The 24,627-nt window shown below is 41.6% G+C and overlaps 1 protein-coding gene across 18 annotated transcripts in view; it reads right to left on the bottom strand.

The window, feature by feature from the left end:
* Window positions 1-4,726: 4,726 nt before the first annotated feature.
* CMKLR1 (chemerin chemokine-like receptor 1) overlaps window positions 4,727-24,627 on the bottom strand; it is a 669,482-nt gene continuing 649,581 nt past the window's right edge. For all 18 annotated transcript variants that reach the window (XM_069619471.1, XM_069619467.1, XM_069619468.1 and 15 more), the window contains one exon: window positions 4,727-7,293. In XM_069619471.1, coding sequence (XP_069475572.1) covers window positions 6,163-7,290 — 1,128 coding nt within the window. In that variant the 5' untranslated portion in view covers window positions 7,291-7,293 and the 3' untranslated portion in view covers window positions 4,727-6,162. The remainder of the gene's footprint in view (window positions 7,294-24,627) is intronic.

Here is a 24,627-nt window from a genome sequence, read left to right as displayed (position 1 = left end):
GAAGGGTTATTCCAACTGGGTGTTGAGGTTGGCTTGTTGTTTATCGCATATGACATGGTCCTGCCTTGTCCAGCCTTTTGATAGGCGGAAGCGATGTTAAGGGCTTCAACCAGACTGGGTCGGTGATGTTGGCGGACCCATCGTTGCATTGGTAAGGGTAGGGCTTCCACAAACTGTTCCATCACAATTTTCTCTGACATCTCATGAGCAGTACTGGAATTAGACTGCAACCATTTCTCTCCTAACTCTTTAACTCTATAAAACAACTGCCTCTGTGTCTCTTCGGCTTGTAGCTTAATCTCCCTAAATTTTATCCTATATGCTTCTTCATCATGTCCCAAGCGTTCCAGTACTACTCGTTTCATATCTGTATAAGGTGTTTCGCCAGTTGGATTTGCTGCTTGGTAAGCACTCTGCATCTCACCTGTCATAAGGGGTGCTATGTAGTTGCACCAACTATCGTTTGGCCATTGAGCGTTCCTAGCCACTCTTTCGAAGTTCACAAAGAAGTGAGCTGGGTCCTCTCCCCCAGCATACTTTTGTAAGACTGATGCTGGAACCTGGGAATGTCGTCGTACGGTGGTCGCTTCCATTAATTGAGCTTGTTGTAGTTGTATGGCCTGTTGAAATGCTTGCCTATCGGCTTGGGCTTGTTGGTTCTGTAACTGTAACGCCTGTTGAAGCAATTGTTGCCCCTCACTTAACGTTTTAATGAGTTCCTCCATGGTGTTCGGCTTTAAATCCCACTTCTGACACCAAATTGTGATGTTTGTGCACAATAGTGGTAAATAAACACAGTTAGAAGGAGATTGAATTTTAACTTGTTCCCAAGGTAACTTTTATTCTCAACCACAAAACAAAAGGATACAGGTGGACTCTGGAGGTATCTTCTTGTGAGGACGGAGGTCTTTCAGATCAGCGGGTCAAAAGACTTCAGGTAAGTCCTTGTTAATCTTCATTTCTCCCCTTCTTTGAGGATTGTAATATTGTTTGCGTCTTTTCCCTATCATAGGTTCAGTTTCAGTTCCTTTTCAGGGTATATCACAGACCTTGTAACTACTCTTTCTCTTATTTAGAATAGCTGTGTCTGTCTTTAGCGGTTGGTGAAAAATATAGTCTTTAGTCTTTCATGACTTCACCATCATATTTACAGGAATGAGACTCTCTTTATCCCTTAAGGTCTTCCAGAGAGAATAGCCCAGATCCTTATATATACTTCAATCTGTCTCGATATTTTCGGGGACGACTCGGGAGGTAGATTGGTACTTTCGTTATTCTTATGCTATTTTGCATTCACTCCCCATCCTGTACTTTCGTCTCCTCTGATACGAATGTCTCCCCAGTGTTCATTTATATAGCGTCTTGACTATTCAATTCGAGTTAGCTGCTCCCCTCATTACGGCTCGTTGTATCCTAATATATCCCTCTGTTCTCTCTCTTACCGGTTATAGCTGTTTGTTCCTGTATGACTCCGCTCGACCTCAACTCTTTCTCTCACGTCTTCTCTCGCCTTCAGCTCTTCGCCTCAGCGCGGCCTCCGCTGATCGGAACTCCTCCCCTTGATTCTCTCGGCGAGGTATCAGCTGCTCGACTCCGCGGCGCTCGTTGACAGCGCCACCTTCCTTCGGCGTTTCCTGGGATGGATCAGCTGTTCCACCCGACGGCCTCCGATGACGGAAACTCCTCCCCTCTGGCTTCTCAATGGATAGTCAGCTGCTCGGCCCAGCGCGCCCTCTCTTACGATCGATCAGCTGTTCAGTTTTGCGCGTACTCTTCCTCTCCTCTGTTTCTCTCGCCCGTATAATGGAAGAATGGAATAGCGATTTCAAACGATCGCATATACTATTAATATCCACAACTTGTAGTTAACTCTGTGCAACGGCACAACTCGCCTCAGCTTTTCCTATATCTTAATACGCCCAGTTCAAACCGTCGCCCTTCAAAACCTCCTCCTCTGTCTCCTGGCAACAAAAACAACAAAAACAAAGAAGAGACAATTGTTGTCATAAAGCTTCATTTCGATCAAAGCCCCTCCGTGATTGGCCCAATGACCTGTCACTTAGTCCATTGAATCAGATCAACTCAATTAACCCTTCATATGGTCCTTCTGCCTTGTATTAACAGAGCCTGAGCCAGCTTGTGTCCTTGATGTAGAAACTGCTCCATTTTTATCACAGACCACCAGTGAGAATTCTCAGTTAGCTACAATGGAAAACCAAGGTTGGAAAGACATTCTTTATATTTTTTGATTACCTGAACATTGTGAGGCTAGCACTGCTCTGAGCCTTCAACATAATGAGGTGGCAAAACTGCTTGACATGCCCCTATATGCCATACAAATAAAAAGGGCTCACACAACTAGATTGAATAAATATGGGAGTCCAAGACCTTTAACCATCAAAATAATGTGACAGAGAATTAGATGACGGATTCCTCAAATTCGTAATAAAAAAGATAGCCATCTTCTTGTCTCACCAGCAAAGCAGGATATCAATTTACCAAAAATACAATGGTGTTTACCAAAGAAAATATATTGGCAGTGGATAAGGACCTGACATACTTAATGAAATACCCACACATTTTGAAGATCGTGTGCATGCTTTTAAGGACCCAGGCCATGTCGTTGCATCTATATGGCGATGGACATGACATGAGCTGATTAAACATGTACATTTGTAGTCCTGTTACTTTGTTTATAGCACTTAGCTTGTGGGGAAATTGATTGGGCTGTTTGAGCTCCTTTGTATCTTTATTCACTTATAAACTCTGCACTTTGTTGCCATTTTTAGCCTGGTGAATGCTGGCACTCCTGGGTAGGTTTTCCCCACTATATCCCTCTAGGGCATCTATAGTGAGGGCACATGGCCCCCATTGAGCAGTGTTGGCCAAATCAAGTGCAGCAGTTGGCAGGCTTCAATGAAAGGTATCAGTCAGTGTGGGTTGTCTGGGGGACTGGATTCCAAGAACAGGTATGAGAAGGTGGGCACTGGTCATAGAATGACATGGGAAGCCTCCCAGAGTGGTGTAAGGTTCAGGGCTTCAGACTAGGCTCCTGTGCTGGTCAGAGTATGCACACCGTGATTGAATGGAGTGGGCATCTCTGCCTCATCATGGTGGAAAGGCCGTTTCCCTCTTGTTCATTCCTTGGCCACAGACTACTTCCTGGTGCTGCCAGTACAGCAATGGTGCTTTGCGTGACAGGTTTAAGATATTTTGAGGGAAGTTCACATGCTGGAGGACACTGAGTTTTCAGTGGACAGGGTAATTCCCTAACTTAACAGTAGTTTTAACATAAACTCTTAAAAAATACTCTTACCTTCTTATTCTGTACCTATTCGATAAGCGTCCCATCAGCGCACTCTAGGACTAGTATCAGGTGAGGCAGTCATTGTAAGAAAATCGCTCTATCCTTCTGTCTTTTCCTACAACCTTGTCTTCCAAAGGCCACTAGTAGACTGTGTAAACTCTTGTGCTGCAGAGAAATCATATACAGTTGTGGTTTGCTCCTCTTAAGCTATTTTGCTACAGTCATCCTAGTTGAGCAAACCGAACGTGTCTTTCTCATGCTGGAATTGAAATGTGCTGAGCCATCACATTAAAGGAGAAAAGTACACTAAAAAGCATTTGGTAATGTCAACCGTGTTGGCTTTTGTTTAGGCATGGGAGATGCACTGCCAGACACTGCCGTAGTGGCATTAACCGGCTATTGATGGTAGGTGAAAAGGGATGTGAGTACATGGGCATCTAATAGCAGTGCTTGCCAAATGCCTAATACGTATAAATAAGCAAAAACTGTTGGCTTTGCCATGCTTGCTCTTATTACACCAGAAGCTTCTTTACAACTCCAATTAGGTCGTCAACTCTCAGAAGACTGCTTTGAAAAAGAAAACATGGCAGGCACTTTGAGTGTACACTCTGAAGTTCAGGCTTGATTAAAGGGAGCTCAAAGAGTTCTCAGAAGCAGGTGTTTTGGGCGAGGAGGGGAAGGAACTGGATTGGAATGGCCATAGGGATAAGCATAGCCATGGCCAGTCAATGGGTGTGCAAATAACCAAACAACACTTACAAGTTGTGTGTGCCTCCTCATGTGCCCTTTCTCCCTATTTGTACCAGAATGCAATCGTTTCGGTTTATAGGTGAGAGCCACCCAATAGACCAACACGAAAAAATGGTCAAAGAGTGGCTATATTTCAAGAGACGTGCCCAGAGGAGGAGGATAATGATAGGTTGCTAAAAGGATGGGTGAGACACCAGGGCATTATTCTCCTGACCCAGCCAAACAGGTGCCATAAACTACTTGCACAGTTCAGGCTAAGTGATAAAAGCGAAAATATTCACTGACATTTATTGAATCTCTTAAATCATCGGATAAAATAAATTGAGAAATGTTCAATGTTATCTTGGCCATACTCGTAGTTCCTTGTGACTTACTACACTTTAACTTACTATTATGTTCGAAAGGAAGTGCAAAATACCCACCACTAACATGACATATGTGTAGAGTTGTCCCATTCCTAACATTCCTGGTCAGTTTACAGAGATGACCATTAATAAAACTCTGACTTGTGAAGCAGAAGATTCTCCCACCCCATTGGCGGATAAAAATACTTACTGCAGTGCATTACGTGATCTGCAGCAGCACAATTCTGCATGGAAATGGTTTGTATTGCATCATAAAATGAAAAGCGTCTTCTTACACAACATCACAAATACCGACTTGCATCCGTTATGTTCCCAAGTTGTTTCCATTTACTTTCCACAGTTGAATCATATTCTACAACATTTCAGCAGAGTAAAGTCACCAAGTCTTGTCAGGGTTTGCCTTTTTTTTTTAAACTCGAAACGTTACTGCTTTGCCTGGATCCAGGACAAGGTCGGGAACTTGGGAAAGGATTCTGGTGCCTCTGAGTGGCGGAACTCTTTGCCCTTTACACGATTCTTCGTATCCTTCCAGTACGTGGCCATGCTTTTTTCAAACATTCTTTGAGTTTTCTCCGCTGAAAACAGCAGTCATTAACTTATACAGATTGATTTAATTAGTTCCCATACAACATGCATGTGCAAGTACAAACTACATACAATATGTGCCGACACTAAAATTGTCATGCCCGTAAAATACAAAGATCATTTTAGGAGCTAAATCTCCAAGGCTTGTATAATAATTTCTGCAAACTAATTTTTCATCAACAGAATATAATAAGGCGAGCCAAGAGAGAATTTTATCCCTTGGGAATATCATGTGTGCTTCTACTAACAAAGGCGCAGGCAAAGCCTTTCAGGGAGCCCTCCATTATACACATATGTTTCAGATGTTTAATGCACCCTAATGTAAGGTAAAGTCAGGCGATTTCATTAAAACAGCTGACAAACCCTTACTCCTATTTTTACAGTCAGAGCATGAATGCTAAATCTCTTTACACACATTTTAAGGACCTAATTCACAGAACGTTTTTCAATGGGGTTTTGCATTATAAAACACTTCTGTGAATTGAGTCCAAAGGCTGCTTAATGGCATGCCTAATGTATAATCCAGCAAATGTTAAGGCTGTGGCACCACAGCATAAGATCCCAATGATGATTTCCCCAATGTTCCCGCAAGACTGGAATTGTCAGAGTTGCAACCTGCCCGCATTGTGTAGCATCATTGGAACTTTAAAAGTTTTTAAGGTAGAATTTGGGGATTTTCCATGAAATGGGAGGGCCTCTCACAGGGCACAGTACACCACAGAGTAATTTTTTAAATGTTGTGCTTTTGCTCTCAATCCATAAAAACAATATAAAATGTCAAATTCCACTTCATGACAGCTACCCCCAGCTTGGGTTTCCTGTGTGCCATCTGTCAATAGTGCCATTAGGCAGAACTGAATTTGGGCGGACATTGATAATCATATTATGGCAATGTGGTAAAGCTTGTGTAAAAAAACAAAAAAAAACAAATCTGCCGTCAATATACATATGTGATTAGTTCATTAGAGTATATAGCATAAGAACATACTACAAAATGGAGGGAAAAAAACACTGTCACGAATTTCAGTTTTTTCAAGCGTGCTGTGATTTGCTTCCCTTGCGATGATGTACCATTTCTTGCTGGGTACACTGTGGTACTCCTGCCTTCCAAGCAGATCCATCATTATATCAATATGGTATGTTGTTCGAATCCAATTAGAGCAAACCAGTTTCCTTTTCATTCACTGAAGACATTTTGGAGACGCTCCTGTGAGATACCCGAGACTGGATTGTCTCCTCGCTTAAAGCATGCTCCAACCTGGACAATATGTTCATCTTAAACTTCCTGAAATCCTGACCCATGAAGACATAAAGTATCGGATTCATGCTGCTGTTTGCCGTCGCAAGGGCAGTTACAATGGGCATCCCAACTTTAAATATAGACTCCGGAAAGCTTGCATGATTAATTTCCATGATGGTAAGTACGTGATATGGAGTCCAGCATATAAAAAAGGCCACAATAATGATTAAAATCATTTTGAATGGTCTTCTTGATTTTGCAAGTCTGTTTCTTCTCAGCTTGAGGGCAATAGTGACGTAACTGATGATAATGATGATGACTGGAATAAGAAATCCAAAGGTGAATCGGGCAAGGACTGTAGCTGTGTGGTTCTTCTCTCGTAGATCTTTGGAATTAGCAGATAAGGAATAATTATTGAAGCATCTGGTTTTACCCTTTCTAGATCCAATATCACGGAACAAAAGTGAAGGCACACTTAGCAGGAAAGCAGATGCCCAGGCACCTATGCAGATGAGATATGCCCGCCGAGGGCTACGATTGTTTTGTGACCAGACTGGCAAGATGACTGAGATACAGCGATCAAGACTGATGATGGTTAATAAGAGGACACTGGTAAACATGTTCAAAATCATGACAAAAGAGTTCAGTTTGCACATGACCACTCCAAAAATCCAATTAAAATCCAGGGCAGTGTACACTATACTAAGGGGGAGGAAGAAGGTGAACAGGAAGTCAGCGATTGCCAGGTTGAGCAGCCAAATGGTGTTAACTGTCTTTTTCATCTTGAACCCGGAGATGCCGATGACCAAGCTGTTTCCAAGAATACCCAATAGGCAGATGACGCTGTAGAACACAACTGTGAATATTCGAATGGAAGTCTCACTCCCACTAGTTGAAGAATCTGGTTCATCAGGAAAGTCAGGAATTGGATGGTACTCGCTATCATTGTATGGAAGAAAATAATCCAAATAATCCAAACTATAATATGTAATGTTACGTCTGTTATCGAAAGCATTGACATCACTTGAGATTTCATGATTCATTATCTGTAAAGGAAGTTAAGAGTTCCAGTTAATAAAATGCTTTGTTGTCTAGTTTCATAATTTAAGACATGTTATTACGTCTGACTTCTTCCAACATAATGATCAAATGTCAATACATCTCATCCTTCCACGTAACTAATTGAGCGTGTATGATATGGCTTGTTTCTTCTATTGTTGCTTAACAAGTCGTTTCACTCACTTCCCACTCTAATGTCCCATTAAATAAGAAATCACAGCAGAGAATACATACTATTTATTTCCTCTCCGAAACACAATTCTGTCCAACATATCATTTTTCTGGTGAATGCATTTATCAGGAATCACAGTTTGGGTGTTAGCTACACAGCACATATTTCCACACTTTATAATTTCTACTCTATTTACTGTGTCCTTGAAATGCAACATTAGTTCATTTTTTTAAACAAAATCCAAAAAAGGATCATGTAAATTATGTGAGCGTTGAATGTCATCCTCACACCATTTACCTTTCGTGACAATACTGCATTCCCTGGACTTACCTGCCCCCCACCTATGATTTTTACCCCAAACTATGGTATAGAATGTTGACACTGAACCCTTGGTATGTAAAGAAAAGTGGAAATGGCATTGCTGAAAGAATCAGGTTGATGATGTATCTTATCAGGAATAAGGGACACTGCATAACAATAATGTTATGCGTGGTGGTAGTACTTCACCTTGGCAGTCACATCTCCCAACCATGCTTCTGTATGTTTGTAAATACTTCAGGTTAACCACATGTATACACAAGTAAAGCAAACATACTTTTTTGAAAACTTTAAAAAGTGCAAATTGGATACATGTCTTTAAATATCACACTTAAGCCCTAACTGTGCAGCCATTATACAGATAATGGGGCTAATATTGATGCTGGTGTTTGGGATGTGGATAGTTATGGACTAAAAGAATAAGCATTGTCTTCACCAGCAAATTTTGTGCAATCATAGCATAGAAAGCACTTTCCCTCCTCCTGCAGCAGGTTTGTGCTATGTTTCAGCCTACATCTCCAACCATATCACAATTTCATGTGGGATTAGATGCTGGTATCCCTTGCATTTTGCATCTGTTCCAAATGGATGAGTGCTGAGCTTGGATATTATCTTGAGGTGATTGGGTCTTATCTTTGAGGAAGCCTGAAGCAAATTGTACCTGAAGTAGACCAGCTCTTATATTCGGGGTACAGCTGACTGACATTTGCCTGGAAACTCTTCAGGACCGTTTTTTGCCTTGTGCCTTAAAGAATTATTCAAATATTAGTATGAACATTCTCCAATCTAATTAGATACATGCCCTCTAAAACTATTTCTATGATATATCCATGAAGTGGGTAGACTGGGAGGGATTTCCACTTAGGGGGATCTCATTCCAAATAGAATGTTTTAACATTTTAATGTGAAAACACAACATTGCTTTCTCACTATGTTTAAAGTCAAATGAAATCTGACTTATTATAGAACAAAAAGCATGTTCCTGTCCATAGTGCACAGTGGCTGACCAATTATCATCAACAGAATGGGAATAGGATGTTGTAGCTTGTTAGGGAAAAACATATCCTGCTTTAACTGTATTCAAGCCAAGTTAAATTACATATGAAAAAGAGCAAATAAGATTGTTCTTCCTTTTTATGTGTCGTGTGCACTGTGTAATATAGATAACAGTTCCCAGCCCAAAGAACACAGCATTTTGTAAATGATAGCCAAATAAAGTGAATCCTGTGGTTCCTCACAGGTATAGTCAACAACTAGGGGAATAAACTGATGGGCACACTACATTGTCTGACAGAGAATGTATAATTCAACAACTTTGACCGTCATAGATATTTTGAAAAACAGATTGGGATCAAAGGGAGTTTACCGTTTCCATTTCCATAGAAAATATGTACTTCCAAATGAGCAGTAACATTTCCCCAATAATACTGTGTTCAAATGGGACAACCCTGTATTATATACACCAAAACCATCAAAAGGGATATGGGGGCATAGTTGTACTTTCAGAAAGTCTGAATATTGTGTGGTAATGTAGAGTAGATAAACCAAATTTCTGTGTGTTTTAAATTGACAGCACAGCTGTCTAGAGCTAATATTTAATTTGTATGCATAGACTAGAACCCAACCACACCACATTGCACATGGGACCATGTTTGCTAGTGGGACATACATAGCAAATGCATCTTTCTGTGTGACATTTTGTTAATATCAATATTTTTTTGAGATTGGAGTAAATAAATGCTAAGTGATATAAGTTGAACATGTGTAGTGAAAGTGTACCCTATACTGGCTGATAAGAGACGTGTAATTAAATATGAATTGTATGGTATCATTTATTTATTATATTTGATTATTTATTTATTTAAATTCTTAATAGAGCGCCAAATCGCCCGCAGACTTCACGGCGCACAAACAACAAAACAAGACAAAATCAGAAATAAACAGAATAAGTCAGAGATCAAAATGGAGCGAGGCAGACTAGCACTGAATCTAGGGGGCTATAAAAAGGTGAGTCTTGAGATTCCTTTTAAAGTTGACAAGCGAAGTGGAGGACTTGAGGTGGAGAGGTACAGAATTCCACAGAGCTGGAGCAATAACACCGAATTTAGCTAGGCGAAAGCGACGCTGACATGCTTAATACCAGTGACTGGTTTCTAAGCACAGGATTTGGATGCAAACCCATGTTGCGCTGCATTGTCTTGCTTCTAAGACAAACGCGTTGCCCCTGAGCTATCCTTCCTCCCCTTTAGAGATAGATGTTTAGAAATATATATAAATGCATATATATTACAGGGCCTGTAGTTATGGTGAAGTTGCTCAACTCATAGGAAGAGCACTTGTTTGGCACCTTATAACTTTGCTCCCCCTGGAAGAATCCTTGCCAAACTCTGGTAAAAAAAGTATATGGCCCCGTCTGAATATTTCTGGCAAGTTGGGTGAGGTTTCATTGGGGGAGGCAAAGTTATAGGGGGTGTTACAACATTTTGACGCAATGGAAAAAAGATTTTGCTCATGCCTACAGCCCAAACAGTTGGACGGATTTTTACCAGATTTGTGACAGGAGTGGCGGCTTGGGCCTGAAAGCATGCTTTTGTAAATTTGGTGTAAATCCGTCCAGTAGTTTTCTTTAAAACAGGCAAAAAGTAGGTAAAAAAAAATAGTGATATCTGGGTTCGGTCCGCTGACTCACTTCCCTGTTCGGTCCGTGGACAGACATCCGATGGGCCTTGAGGGTGACGTGTAGTCCACGGACAATGGACGCACCCACTGATTATATGGTGAAAAGCGCGAAGTGCGTCAGATTTTTGGAAACGCCGACCATGTTGGATTCACAGACAGCCGCTGGTGTCCACGAACATCGCGGTAAAAATATATTAAAAAACACAACACTGCACTTGTCAAATTTATCAAATAATCTCTGGGGAGGTGAGGGGTGATGAGGATGGGATGTGATATGGCTGTAAGAAGCCAAAAAACGGGTGTTTTTCATCACCAAAGTCAGCAAACAGTCTGGATGTTCCGGTACAGTCCTATGATGTTCATGAACACTTCAGATGTTCGGGGGAATCTATGCCCATTTCTGCATTACAGGATTGGTAAAAAGCAGTTTTTGGATGGCTTATAACTTTGGCGCCACTCAATGAAACTGCATGTCATTTTGGAATTATATTCTAGACCTGATTCAGAATGGTTTTGGAAAGTGTGGGGCTGTTTTGTCTCGAGGGAACAAAATTAGAGGGGGGCATGAAAATATTGTAAAGGCTTATACATGTGGTGCCATTTGACAAATCTGCACAGATGTTATCAAACAGATTTTGAATCTAGATATAAATGTCTATGTAAAGTCTGGTGGGGTTTTGTCAAGAGGGGGCAATATTAGAGGGGAGGCCAAAATATTGTAAAGGCTTATAAATGTGGTGCCATTTGATGAAACTACACAAAAAATTGCAAAAAGATTTTAGATCTAGATATACATGTTTTTGTAAAGCTTGGTGGGATTTTGTCAAGAGGGGGTTAAATTAGAGGGGGTCTCAACATTTTTAGATGGCTTATAACTTTGTTGCCGTTTGACGAATGTGGACAAACGTTTTCAGAATGATTATAAACCCAACCTTGAATGTGTGTGTACAGTCTGAATGGATTTTGTCAAGTGGGGGCTAAGTTATTTGACTATTGTATGTACATACATTTCGACACTTTTGAAAAAATAAAACATGGGTGGATTTCCAGCAAACTTGTGTAAGGAGCATTGGCAAAGACATGCAAGCATGGGTTTGCAAATGTGCCCGTGTTTTATCTTTTGACAAGTGTCATAATGTAGGTACAAAAAATAGTGATATATCTTTGGTGACTGAGGTATAGCCTGTGGCCATGGGCAGTGACCAGATTGTCTGGGTCATGGCATAAGGTCATTACTCAGACAATCTGGCTACTGGCCATGACCACGAGGGACGCCAAATGGGGTTAAAGTGTCCATGTCCACCTAGGACCGGCTATGTGGAAAAGATATTCGAAAGTGGGATAGGTTTGAAAGGGAAATAAATATGTGCCCGTGGTAATATGGTCATAGAGTTCTCTCTTCGCTGTCTGCAGGCTGCCATGGAAAGAGAAGAGGGGCTCTCTACAGAGCCCCGCCTTCCCTTTCCATGGTGGCCATATTGGAAAAGTATTTTCCTTCCTACAGCGGGACGCCACAGGCGTCCAAGTGTAGGAAGAAAAATCCTTTTTTTTTGGTGCTAATGGCCTTCATCCCCCATTGCAGGGGCTAGATCGGGGGATAACCGTCCGGAGCCCTCATTATCTGCCCTCGCTTCACTTGGGCTGCTGGAAAGGGGGATGAATGCCACATTATTCCTATTAGCATAACACAAAATGCTTATGGAAATTATGGAAAATCCTATTGAGTCTATGTACTTTACTGAGAAATGTAAAGTAGATGGAGTCTATAAGATTTTTTTTAGTTCTATTTTTTAACTGTGAAAGGTGGTTCCTAAAGGAACCTTTCCTTTGTTGTTGTTTGATGTATGTTTTTTGCAGGCGAGGGCAGAACATAAGGTGGGGAGGGAAATGAGGGAAGAGGAACTAAGCACCAATATGGAGGAGCAGGTAAACAGGGGAAGATGTTGCGTGTGTGTTACTTCTATGGTAGGGGACAGTGTTTCTCATGCTCCCTGATTACAGCTTCAAAAGCAGTTTGAAATTGCTTCCCCCCGCAGATTGGTGTATTGCAGTATATACAGAGGACTGTTGTCTTCAAATGAAATGGATCAACAGCCTCTTTTATTGCTTGCAAGGTAGCTGGTGGGGTTTTTTGTCCCACAGAAGTAGGCTGTGTGGTTACAGTATTGGTTGAGGAAGATGAGGTGGAGGAAGACAGCCTCCTACTTGCTAAATAAGGAACAACCTTTCTGAGAGCATTGCAGTTGTTGGATTTGGTGCAGCAGTGCATGGATGTGGTCCCGTAGGAGTACTGTCCAGGTAGTCCACGACTGAGTACAAAGTTGCACTCAGTGCATTTCACTTGGGTAGCTTTAGCCTTTGGTACATTCCCAACAGTGGTAAAGAACTGCCACACCCATGGTTCTCTCTTGGGGCTAGAGGTAGGCACTTCCTCTACCTCATCTTTTGGTCCTCGTCATAGTCTTAGGAAGGACTGCACTTTTTTTGTTGTGTAGGTCCTCCAGCTGGTGGTGGTGGTGGCTCTTGGGGAGGAGGAATTGCGATAGTGTATGCCATGTTTAAGATAAATAGCAGTGTTGCTAATATTCTCTCAAGTATGTGCTTTGTACTAGATTGTTAATGGATAATGAGTAAGTATAGGTGTAGGAACTGTGCAAGGGTACATTTTGAACTTGAAAGTTTCTAGATCAGTAGAAAAGGCAGTTCCAATCTGTCCTTGTAGCATGAACCCATAGAGCGGACGCGTGTGCGGACATGTCATCATGCCACGCACAATTGCATGGTCACGTCGCACTGTCTGGAAGGTCCGTGATGACGTCAGATATTTGCCGACATCGACGGATGCAAAAACAGTGGAAAAAGTTGCTAAAAGTGTATAGAAGTGTTAACAATGATGCTAGAAGGTGGGAAATGGCAGAGTTTTAAGGTGAAACTTTGTAAATTGGCCAAAAATGTTGCTATATTGGGGTAAGTATGATATTAGTAAGTTGTAGGAAAATAGCATGCACCCATGAAATTCATTGAAAAAACGTAGTACAAGGGATGTTATGGTTAAGTTGCACTAATAAAAACCTATGAAATTCAATGAAAAAACTTTGTTAAAGGGACGTTATGGTTAAGTTGCACTAACAAATATGAAATTCAATGAAAACACTTTGTTAAACGGACGTTATGATTACAAGTAAAACAAAAAAAAAACTGAGAAATTCACCAGGTATGGTAAGTTAAGCAACCTTACCTCGCACCACCACTGTGCACTGCAAAGACTAACAACCAGGACTTCAAAGATGACATTAAAAATGTCATTGATGACATCACTGATGACATCACATATCTGGGCTACTTGATTTTGGTCACTGACATATCTAAGCCAGGTGGTTTTGTTCACTGACAGAATATTAAAATTCAAAAGGTGCTATATATATCCAGATGTTAACCTTGTCATATGTTCTTAAAGTACTTTCCTTAGGGTTTGGTCTCAGCTCATGGTACACATACATGAGCAATAGAATAATAGCTTCAAGATTGACTACCCCTCTCTAGTGTCCCCAAGTGTACAACAGGACATGGACATGTGTATCTACTTATTCATTCTGTAGATGTGACAACTCTCACCAATCATTTTTTTGTATAACAATATTCACTCTTTTATTGAGTTTTATTTCTAAAAACACATCTGAAAAACATGTGATCACTTATGTTATATACATAAAATTTATATACATAAAACTTAACCCAACGGGTTCTTACATGCATCAGACATTCTACATAAATTCAAAAAGACCTTTTAAACTCTTAAAGCATCTTCCACCCTTGTTCCACACATTAAAAACCCCTCTGAAATATTGTGAACAATTCCCAGATAAAACACATGAGAGCCAGACTAAATTTACTTCCTACCAAGGGAAGTCCTGGTCATCAGACTATTGGCAGCCTCAAGCGAGTGTCGATTATGTGGAAATCCCATACGACCAGAAACCATTAGACACCTACACATGACACGCCCTCAAATGACCAAGGAGATAGAGGCGTACTTAACACCACTTATAGCAAACCTGTCAACTATAGACGAAGAAAGCTGCTGGAGCCGCCTAATCGCTGGTGAATGCGCCAGATGGACTAGGGCGACTGCAAAACTATTGGGCTTAGCCCTTAAAAAGACTAACCATCAAATGCTAGTACCAGATTCTCCATAATTGTAATCAGTTCTCTGTTACTGTGTACCCCTCTTTTTGACTCAATCACTGTCACTATGCACTTTTACGTCAAGTACGACTTTCCAAAGAGATTGTTTTCTTCTTTCAAATAAGTGGTGCTTTAGGTACAAAACATATGAATTCTGCTTCTTCAGTGTCACTTGTAAAAATCTTAAATGATTGAACACAAGAATAAAAAATAAAAAAAAAGACCTTTGTAAAAAAGAGAAACTTTTCAGGGGTGTACAAAGTGATTTTCAAGCATACCTCTGTTTTGTAAATTAACTTCATACAAGAGAGATAGTAAGATAAATTATATTAATTCCTCTCCTCAATCTGCTTGATACTCTTTTATTTAGTAATTGTCACACATAATACATTTGTGGAAACCAATATTGCGGTATTCCGCTCAAGAGATGGAAAACAAGATGTTGAATGTTTCCGTTCAAGTCAACATATGTTTTGGCCTTAATTAGGATGTACTGCACTGTCTCAAGTGCTGTCAAACTAACGATTGTTCAGGTCATCTTCAGGACAGACAGTTTTTCTATAGAGGATAAATTCTCCCCCATTAAGTAGGTCTTCAATATGATCTGGTGTCCAAAATACCAAATTGGGGACTTGAGATATTTTCAAAATAGACAACTTTTCTATGAAAGTCTGACTAGGCAGGTGCCTCTGGCTACCTTTTTATGGAGATGCCATTCTAGGTTGTTTGAATTCCGTTCATCTCAGGGTTCTAGCTTGCCACAGTGAGTTTTTTGGTAAGTTCCACCCACCGCTCTGGGTTGCCAGTGCACTTGTACCATCACTGTCATCTGCAGGTGTGTCCATGTCCTGACAATACTGCCACTGCAGTACATGGGCAGAGGATAAGGGGTAAGGACTGGTGTGCAGAGTTGAGAGGCTAGGATGGGGAGAAGAGTAACTTGGGAAGAGGTTCATTCAATTAGCTGCAGGAGAGTACTCAATGGTGCATGGAGCAGGTGTTGTGTGGTGGGCAGGTGCAGTGTTGGTGCTCTCCACGGTGGACTGGCAAATAGGGTCCCTTGAATTTGCACTGTTGTCAGTTTGGACTACAGACTCACCTGAGCTAGTGATGGGGGCAGCTGATTGGAAGATGCTACTGCACGCTGTGTTGTGCCCTCATGTGTTGCCACAACACTGGTAGTTGCACTGGTGGCCCCAAATGGGGCTACACTGGTGGTCTTGGATAATGAGGTACTCAGTGGAGGCTTCTGTTCTGTACCATATGACTACTTGCCTTCCTAGGTGCTGCATCACTTGACAGCCCAGTCGTTTTGAGGGTATTGTAGTACTTGCAGGACCAAGTGTGGCAGACAAGATGGGGACTTCCTGCTCCCCCTGGCTCTCTTTTGTCCCTTCTTGAGACATGTAACATGATATGATTCGATTGGTTGTATTGTTGTTGGGTGTACAAGACATTGATGCATTTTGGTGCAAGCAAAGGTGGAAAGGGTTGGAACATCACACATGAGGCATGTTCGAATCACATGCAGTGTAAAAGGTGACTGGTTTGTTGCATTTTTGGAATAGAATGTGTTGGGAATGTGTAGCTTGGCTGCCCACTTGGCCTTTTGGACCTTTCAATTTTCCCTTGATTGTAGGTGCCCATATACAACTGGATGCATGTTTTTTGTGATCTGAGTTGTCCTTTCACCTGTGAGGTGCAACTGTACCAGCCATAGTGTGAATTTAATACATACGCACAGCTTCCTGGTAATGCAATTTTGAACATGTAATCTGGTTATGTAATGGCAATGTGTGAGGGGCCAGATCATACTATATATGTCCTGCTTTTCTTGGAATTGTGTTGTGTGTTTTCTGGATGGGGCTGTTTGGCTCGCATGTGGTATGGATATTTGAGTGTGATGGCTACTGTCAATGGTGGTTCATGATGGAGTTTATGATACAGAGCCAATCCAGGGTATTTGCTCTTATCTATCTCTGATGAAGGTGCTATATTAAAGGCCTCCTACTTCTCTATGATGGGACATTTCTGGTGAATGCAGCGGCTGTGCCTCCTAATATACTGTCCAATGATATTAGATGTGTTTAATGTGCAAGTGCATTGCCTGCCACGGCTCTACAGGGGGATTGCAAGTGTGTATAATTACATTGAATTGGGGTTGGGCCATTCCCTAAAAGGCTATGAGCCAAACATCTGCTCACCAGCGTCTTCCTGGCTGCCTGCTCCCACCTCTGCCGCTCTTATACCCTCCACGGCCACCATGCGCACAATGCGGCTCTCTCTTTCCTCCCAAAGTATTGGTTTGAGAGGCTATACTATCCCTCCTGTGGTAGCCGCTGTCTCCTTACGGTGGTGGGCTACTAGGATGAGGACCCTGGCTTTCAGGCCATTCAACCTTTTCCTTAGGTCATCACTGTCCCCAAGGCGACCAACTTGTCATGTAAGTCACTCTATTTGCATTTTTCCTCTGGTTTGAGGCATTCCTGTTCTGTATCCCCTAATTTCAATCTGCATAGGCCATCACCTAGTCTGAAAGCACAGGGAGCTCTGCCTCTTTGAATTGTGGCTTTCCAAGCTGTATTTCTGACACCTTGGCTTTAGATTTTCCACCTGGCATATTTTGTCAGTGTTTCAATTTAGGATATCCCTTTCAAAAGGGTGATTTTTAAGTGGATTGGATTATCGCCGAACTGCTTCCCATTTGCTTATTGATGCTATTTCCACCTGGCTTAACAGCAGTTTTGCAACACTAATTCCACTGAAAAGTGGTGTATTTACAGATCATTACTGAGGTTTGGTGCTCATCCCGATGGGCGGAATTACTGTTAATTCCGATTGTTGTGGCATGCACATGCTGTTAAACAGAAATCATATTATGCCTCCTTTTGATTTATATTGGCCTAAGCCTAGTTGCTCCATGGGGAAACCTGCGTTGCAATGTTCTGAATTAGAACTTGACTTCAAGCGCCATCTTGGAAAAAGTCCTCCATCTTGGTTTTAACTTCTGCTCACTCTTCAGTAATGATTAGCTATGTTTTCAGCTGCTAGAGCAGAATCGACCTTTGAGCCTATGTCAACACGAGGACTGGCAGAGCAGACTATTGGTCCTGTGGAAAAAAGACCTTGTAGTCAGAACAAACTCTCATTCAAAGTGTTATCTATGTCTCCAAAACTCACCCTCCACAAAAAGTGTTATATAATGAATGTAAACTAATGCTGCATGTTTTTGAAGGAATCCTGTGTACATTTCTGGAAATAGAATTACTTTAGAAAGCTAAAGATCCACACAGATGACGGCAACAAAGTTTGTCAGTATGTTTAAGGAACCTTGGAGCTAAAGTGAACTCCAATTTAAAGTGTTTTCTGTATCAATAGCTTCAGCCATATTCAAACATAAGAACTCACTGTTAGACAAACTAGAACTGTGTACCTTAACAATAAGCTATTGAATTTGTTTCTTGAAACTAGGATCAGCCTAAACTGGATAACCAACATGACCAGACAGAACAAAGTTGTAACCATTGTATTTTGAAGACTGGAAAATACTTGAAGTATGTAAAGATAATATTATTGTATTTGCCATGTGAACTGGGCACAAACCCAAATTTGTAACCTATTAGTTTGGAGATGGGCTGAGCTATGACCAGGAGTGTGTATAAATACTGCATGTTTTGTGATGACCAGCACTCAGTCCCCTCACAGTGTTTCTGGTACGCACTGCGAGGTGCTGTGAACCAGATAGCTATCTGCTTTGATATTTGAATCTGTAAAGAATAAATCTTTGACTTTGTGACTGGCGAATCTAATTTTTGGTGGTACCAAGCCTCGATATTTGCTTGATTTTACAAGTTGGCGCCCGTATAGGCACCCTCAAGGTTGATGCCATCTCGTTGATGATTTGATGCGGCTATCCGACCGGGATCGGACGGTGATAAAGGGGGCCCCTTCTTGGATGAGATGCGATACCTCAACAGTACTGCACAGCCCGATCCCTGGACGGTGAGCTTGCGATCCGAGACGGCCTCTTGACGAGGGTCCCCATATCGAGACGGGTATTTTTGGCGGAATCGCCAGCCACGTTGATCCTTTGTAATTCGATCGGACCTCCCTTTGTCCTTTGAATCAGGTGAGTTGTGCCCCGATTCCTAAGTATCCTGATATTTGATTTGGCGCATTGTTCTCGCGAGTACAATTATTGACCAGTTAACACCAGTATTCTGATATGCCTGAGAAATGATCTGCCTGTTTCAGGGCATTATTCCACAGAGACAGACAATCTTTGGAATTTGGCCATCCGGCACCACAGGACGGGTCGCCTGCATGTACTATGTGCTGTAAGCGTGGGATTGGTAGTATAGTGTTTAATGATATTTGGCACAGACAAACTAGACATGCTTCCAAACTTCAATGGCCAATCAATGGTAGCTTTGAGATTTCTCGCATAGAATATTTAGAATCTATATTGTTAAAGAAAAAAGCTAGACCTGCAGCGTTTGATGTATTACAAAATTGGAAAAAAGAAGCTATGCAGCAGCTTAAAAGTAGAGAGAAACATGCGCGCCGAAATATGTCGAACGTCAACAAAGCGTTATTGTATGATCAACAAAAACAGTCAGAGTCATTTAGAAATATGGATAAGGCTTTCCAACTTGGCATTCAGAAAATATACCCATCTAAAGATTTCCATGCGACAACTGAATTAATTGACAAGCTTTTAAATGAACGGAGGCCTGGTGCCACAGTGCCACCTCCTTATGTACCTATTCCTGTTGTTTTACCTTTTCCTGCTGTTGTTCCTCCTCCCGTAGCAATTCCTGCTCCTCCTATCATTCCTCCTATTGCTCCTCTTCCTCCAGTTATTGCCCCTCCTCTTATTGTTGCTTCTCCACCTCTACCTCCACCTTTGCCTGCTGCTATGGGTTTGGTAGATTTGTCTTTTTCACCAGTGATAGAACCTTTGTTACCTAGTGTACACGATTTTTCTACTCTTTCTCTTCCAAGTGGTTCTGTTCCGCTTGTAGTTGATAAGGGAGCAGAATCAAAAATTGCAACTTGTAATACAGTGCCTAAGGAAAGAAAGCGAGATCTGAATGCATGGGCTGGACAGTGCATGGAGAAGGGTGAACAATCTGATGTTTTTGCTACACTCGCTAATCTAGAAGGTTTTCCTGAGAAGAATTTCTTTATTGAAGGGTTGGGAATTCATTTATCCGTGATGTGGAACAGACTGAATGATGTAGATCTCCCACAAGGGTTGAGGGATCTGAATGTTTTAGCATATTCAAGAGATACTGAGGTGAAAGTATATGAGCACGTCGAGAGGGTTTTTGAGTATAGAAGGGCGTTAGACAGGTTACAGAATGATGAAATAGATGGTGATAGTTTGGGCACTATGTTTGTACAGAAACGGTTCCTTCCTCTTTGTAAATCGATGAGTGAAGAAAGAATTTGCACAAGATATGCACTTAGATAGATTTCAGACATGTCGATATCTCCCGTAGAAGTATATGACACATATAGTCAGTATATGCCAGAAATGCAGAGGAAAGTGATACAGGTTATGGTAGAACACCTACAGGATGAATGTATAAAAAGAAAGATTTGTTGTCCCGCTGAATTATTGAATATCTATAAGAGAGTTTTTATGTCTGACACTCCTTCAGCTGTTTTAGTGCTCGATTTAGCCCTGTTGCTCAGTAAGCATTCGGAGTTGCCTACTTCTCAGTTGCCTATGAGAGAGGTTCCTCCAACATTTGTCCCTAAAGTAGAGGTCCCGGCTAACGCAGCAACGGGTTTAGCCACTTATGACATTGATGCACATTATGTATCACAGTTTGTTCATGTCCCGTTCTCAAGACAGGAAGTGAACACCATCAGACAATCTGTCCCAGATATTAGAAAGAATCCGACAGGGTTCTATAAAGAAATGGAATCTGTCTTGCAGTCGTCAGTATTTACTCTGGGTGACATAGATTTGTTATTCCTGTGCTCCTACATGCCGATTTGTGGAAACAGATTAGGACAGTAGATGATGTAGCAGGGTTAGGGGACACATCGGATAATTTGGTGAGGCAAGATAGAGAAAGGAAAGCTGGTGAGAGACCACTGCAGGTAATACTGACTTATAGAATAGTGACAAAACTGAAAGCCTTAATTCCTGAGAGAAGGATTGTTTGGGACAAACTTACTGCTTGTGTCCAAGGAAAATCTGAGGGTGCTTTTTCAGATTTTAGTGGACAAGATTTAAGCACAGAGTCTGGAAAACAATTATTTGGGGACACATTTGTGCGTCGATTGTTACCTGACATTCAGTCACAAATTATGACTTCTGAGAGCGCTTGGCAAGCTAAGTCTCAGTCTGAATTATTGCATATGGCTCAGTATTATGAAAACCGAGTCAATAATGAGAAGGAAAGGATTGAACAGAAAAAGGGAGACTTGAAAACTAAGGTGTTGTTGCAACAGATTGTTAGAGGTCCTAGAGGGGGTAGTACACAGTTTAGGGGACAGTATGTTCCACAAGGTAATGTGCTTTTGGGTCGTCCTGTACACACAAACCAATGTGCTTATTGCAGACAAGAGGGTAATTGGCGAGCACAATGCCCGATCCTCTCCAGCAGAGGTTGAATAACACATATGGTATCATGGGTAGACGATCCAGAGGCCGCCCTGGGGCAGCGGTTCCTGGTAGAAGCCAGTTTTCTCAGAATCCTCAGCCCTTTTCGCAAGACAATCAGCCACTGAGTATGGATAATAGAAATATTTTTTATCATCCTTCCACTGCTTATCTCTCTGAAGACCTTCCCTTTGATGATATGTTATTTCGCTAGGATTGCCCAAAGCAGGGTTTGGAACCGACGCCTATTCCCGTTAATCAGAAAGGTCCCTATGTTGAAATGATAGTGGGAAATAGGAAACATCTATTTTTGATAGATACAGGAGCACAGAAGTGTTCCATTGACCATTCGCGGGTTCCAGACATTCCACTGTCAGGGCAAACTAATGTTTCTATAGGGTTTTCTGGTATGCAAGTGGTTAGTCCGGTTTCTCTGCTGGTACCGATTTCACTGGGTCCATTCATGGATCACTGTCCATTTCTTTTGACATCAAACTGTGGTGAGAATTTGCTGGGGTTGAATCTGTTGAAGGAATTCAATGCGGTAATTCATTGTTCTTCGGATGAAGTGCGTTTGACAATTTCACCACAGCAATTTTCTGTCTCACAGTTTCTGGCTAGACCCTTGCCACCAGAATTTAGTGACATTCCGGAGTGCTTATGGGCGATTGATGATAATGATGTGGGTCTTTTACAGATTGAGCCTGTTAATATCATTTTGAAACCAGGAAGTTTCCACGTATTCCACAGTATAAGATTTCGGTTGATGGTGAGCAAGCTTTAAAGTGTATAGTTTCTGATTTTGTGCACCGTGGGCTAATTGAAGAAATTGCAGTTAGATTGTGCAATAGTCCGATTTTACCGGTGTATAAGAAAGGTGATAATGCAATTCCTTTTTGTTTTATTTATTGATTTACGCGCTATCAACAAGATTGTTGCTCCACAATTTCCTATTGTGCCTGATGTGACAATGACTTTAACAATGATTCCAGCTTCTGCTACTCATTTTTGTGTTGAAGATCTTAAGAATGCCTTTTTTAGCATTCCTATACACAAGGATAGCAGACATCTGTTCACGTTCACCCTAGGGGACGCTCATTTACATTCACCTGTGCGCCACAAGGGTACACGGAAAGTCCGAGCATTTACAGTAGGGCTTTGAAAGAGCAGCATGATACACTTGAGTTGCCTGCTACTTGTACATTGCTTCAGTATGTTGACCACCTTCTTTTAACTGCAGATTCAGAAAGTGCCTGTAAGGAAGGCACTGTGTTGTTGCTTATTCACCAAGCAAAGCATGGACATAAAGCTTCTCTGAAAAAGTTTCAATATTGTCGACAGGAGGTCGCTTATTTAGGCTATCTCCTGTCAAAGGAGGGAAGAAGATTCACACTTGAACGGATTAAAATCATTTCTAGCTTGTCCGTCCCAAATACACAGAAGGAAGTCAGAGCCTTCATAGGAATGGCTTCTTACTGTAGACAGTGGATCCCAAACTTCTCACTAGTGATCAAACCAATGTTAGCTTTGACAAAGAAGGGCATTTCTTTGCCATTGCCGTGGAACTTGGAACACCAGAAAGCTTTTGATTTGCTCAAGACTGCACTGTGTTCAGCACCAGTTTTGGGCACGTCAAATTATGAAAAGGCCTTTGAGTTGTATGTGCATGAACATGATGGATGTGCTTTGGCTGTATTAATGCAGGAACATGGGGGGAAGAATAGGCCGTGTGGTTACTTTTCTTCCACCCTTGATCCTGTAGCATGCGCTTTGCCGAGATGTCTGAGAGCTGTCACTGCTGCTGCTGCGTCTGTAAAACAGAGCGAAGGTATGGTCCTAGGCCATGCTTTAACCTTGTTAGTACCTCACTCTGTAGACGTTCTATTAAATAGAAAGCAAACACAACATCTCACCTCCGCACGATTAACAAGATATGAATTGATCTTGTTTGCACCGCATATAAAAATTCAGAGGTGTTGTGTATTGAATACGGCTGAATTATTACCTTTCCCACAAGATTCTGCTTACAGTGACGAAATGTCACATGACTGCCTTTATACCACAGAACAAGAAACTAAAGGCAGGATTGATTTGAAAGATACTCCTTTGAACGATCCACAAGGGAAGCTGTTTTGTGATGGCTTCTGTTTCAAACTTCCGGATGGTACATCCACTGCTGCTTATGCCATCACTACACTAAGCACGATTGTGGAGACCAAAAGAATTTCGCATAACTCTGCGCAGGCCAGAGAGATTATTGCATTGACTCGAGCTTGTGAACTTTCCGAAGTGCTTAGAGTAAACATATATACTGATAGTCAGTATGCTTTTGGGGTAGTTCACAACTTCAGTAGACTTTGGGCAGAACGAGGTTTCTTGACCTCACATGGAACAAAGATCCAATATGGCACCTTGATAGTTCAGCTACTCTCAGCGCTTGCACTTCCCACTCAGTTAGCAATTATGAAGTGCGCGGGACATCAGAAAATCATAAATGATGTAAGAAAAGGGAACGCTTTCGCTGACCAGATAGCCAAACAGACTGGTACTGATCTTTATTCAGATATGTACACTACAAGGGAAGCCACAAATTATCTGTACCATTGATGAAGGAATTGAGTCTATGAAAAATATCCAAGCCGATGCCACTCTAGAAGAAATTAAGAAATGGGCTGACGGCTTGGCGAGGTTGGATGATGATGGATGTTGGGTGAATATCCTAGAGGGAAAATGGATACTGCCAGATCTGTACATTACTATGATGGTTTCAATGGCTCATGGTCCCACTCACATCTGCGCTAGGAACATTTGCAAAATGTTAGCAACTGTCTGGGTAAATGTTAACTTCCTGAAAACTGCTGACCGTTTTGTCCACATTTGCATGGTCTGTCTACAGCACAATATAGGGAAGGGTACATCAACACCAAGATGTAGTTTTGGTCCACCTTCTGTACATTTTGAAGTGATCCACTTTGACTTTATTGAAATGGAGCGTTGTAATAATTTCAAATTTGTTGTGGTTGTTATTTGTGCTTTCAGTAAATGGGTTGAAGCCTTTCCTGTAAAAGATGCCACAGCAATGACAACGGCGAAAACCATGCTTAAGGAATATTATTATTATTATTGGGTCATCTGGTTGGACAATGGTCCACATTTTATCACTGCTGTAATTCTACAGATATGCGTGGGATTACAGATCGATAAACGGTTCTATTTGTCCAGACATGCTCAGAGTGCTGGATTGGTAGAGAGACACAATGGAGTCTTGAAGAACAAGCTCGCTAAGATGTGTGCCGGCACCAATTTGAAATGGCAGGACGCCTTACCGATAGTGTTACTCTCGATGCG

The sequence above is a fragment of the Ambystoma mexicanum genome, chromosome 10, assembly GCF_040938575.1.
Source record: "Ambystoma mexicanum isolate Mex_15411 chromosome 10, UKY_AmexF1_1, whole genome shotgun sequence".
Taxonomy (NCBI): Eukaryota; Metazoa; Chordata; class Amphibia; order Caudata; family Ambystomatidae; genus Ambystoma; species Ambystoma mexicanum.
Note: the sequence above shows the minus strand (reverse complement) of the source record. Positions and strands in the feature narration are given on the sequence as shown.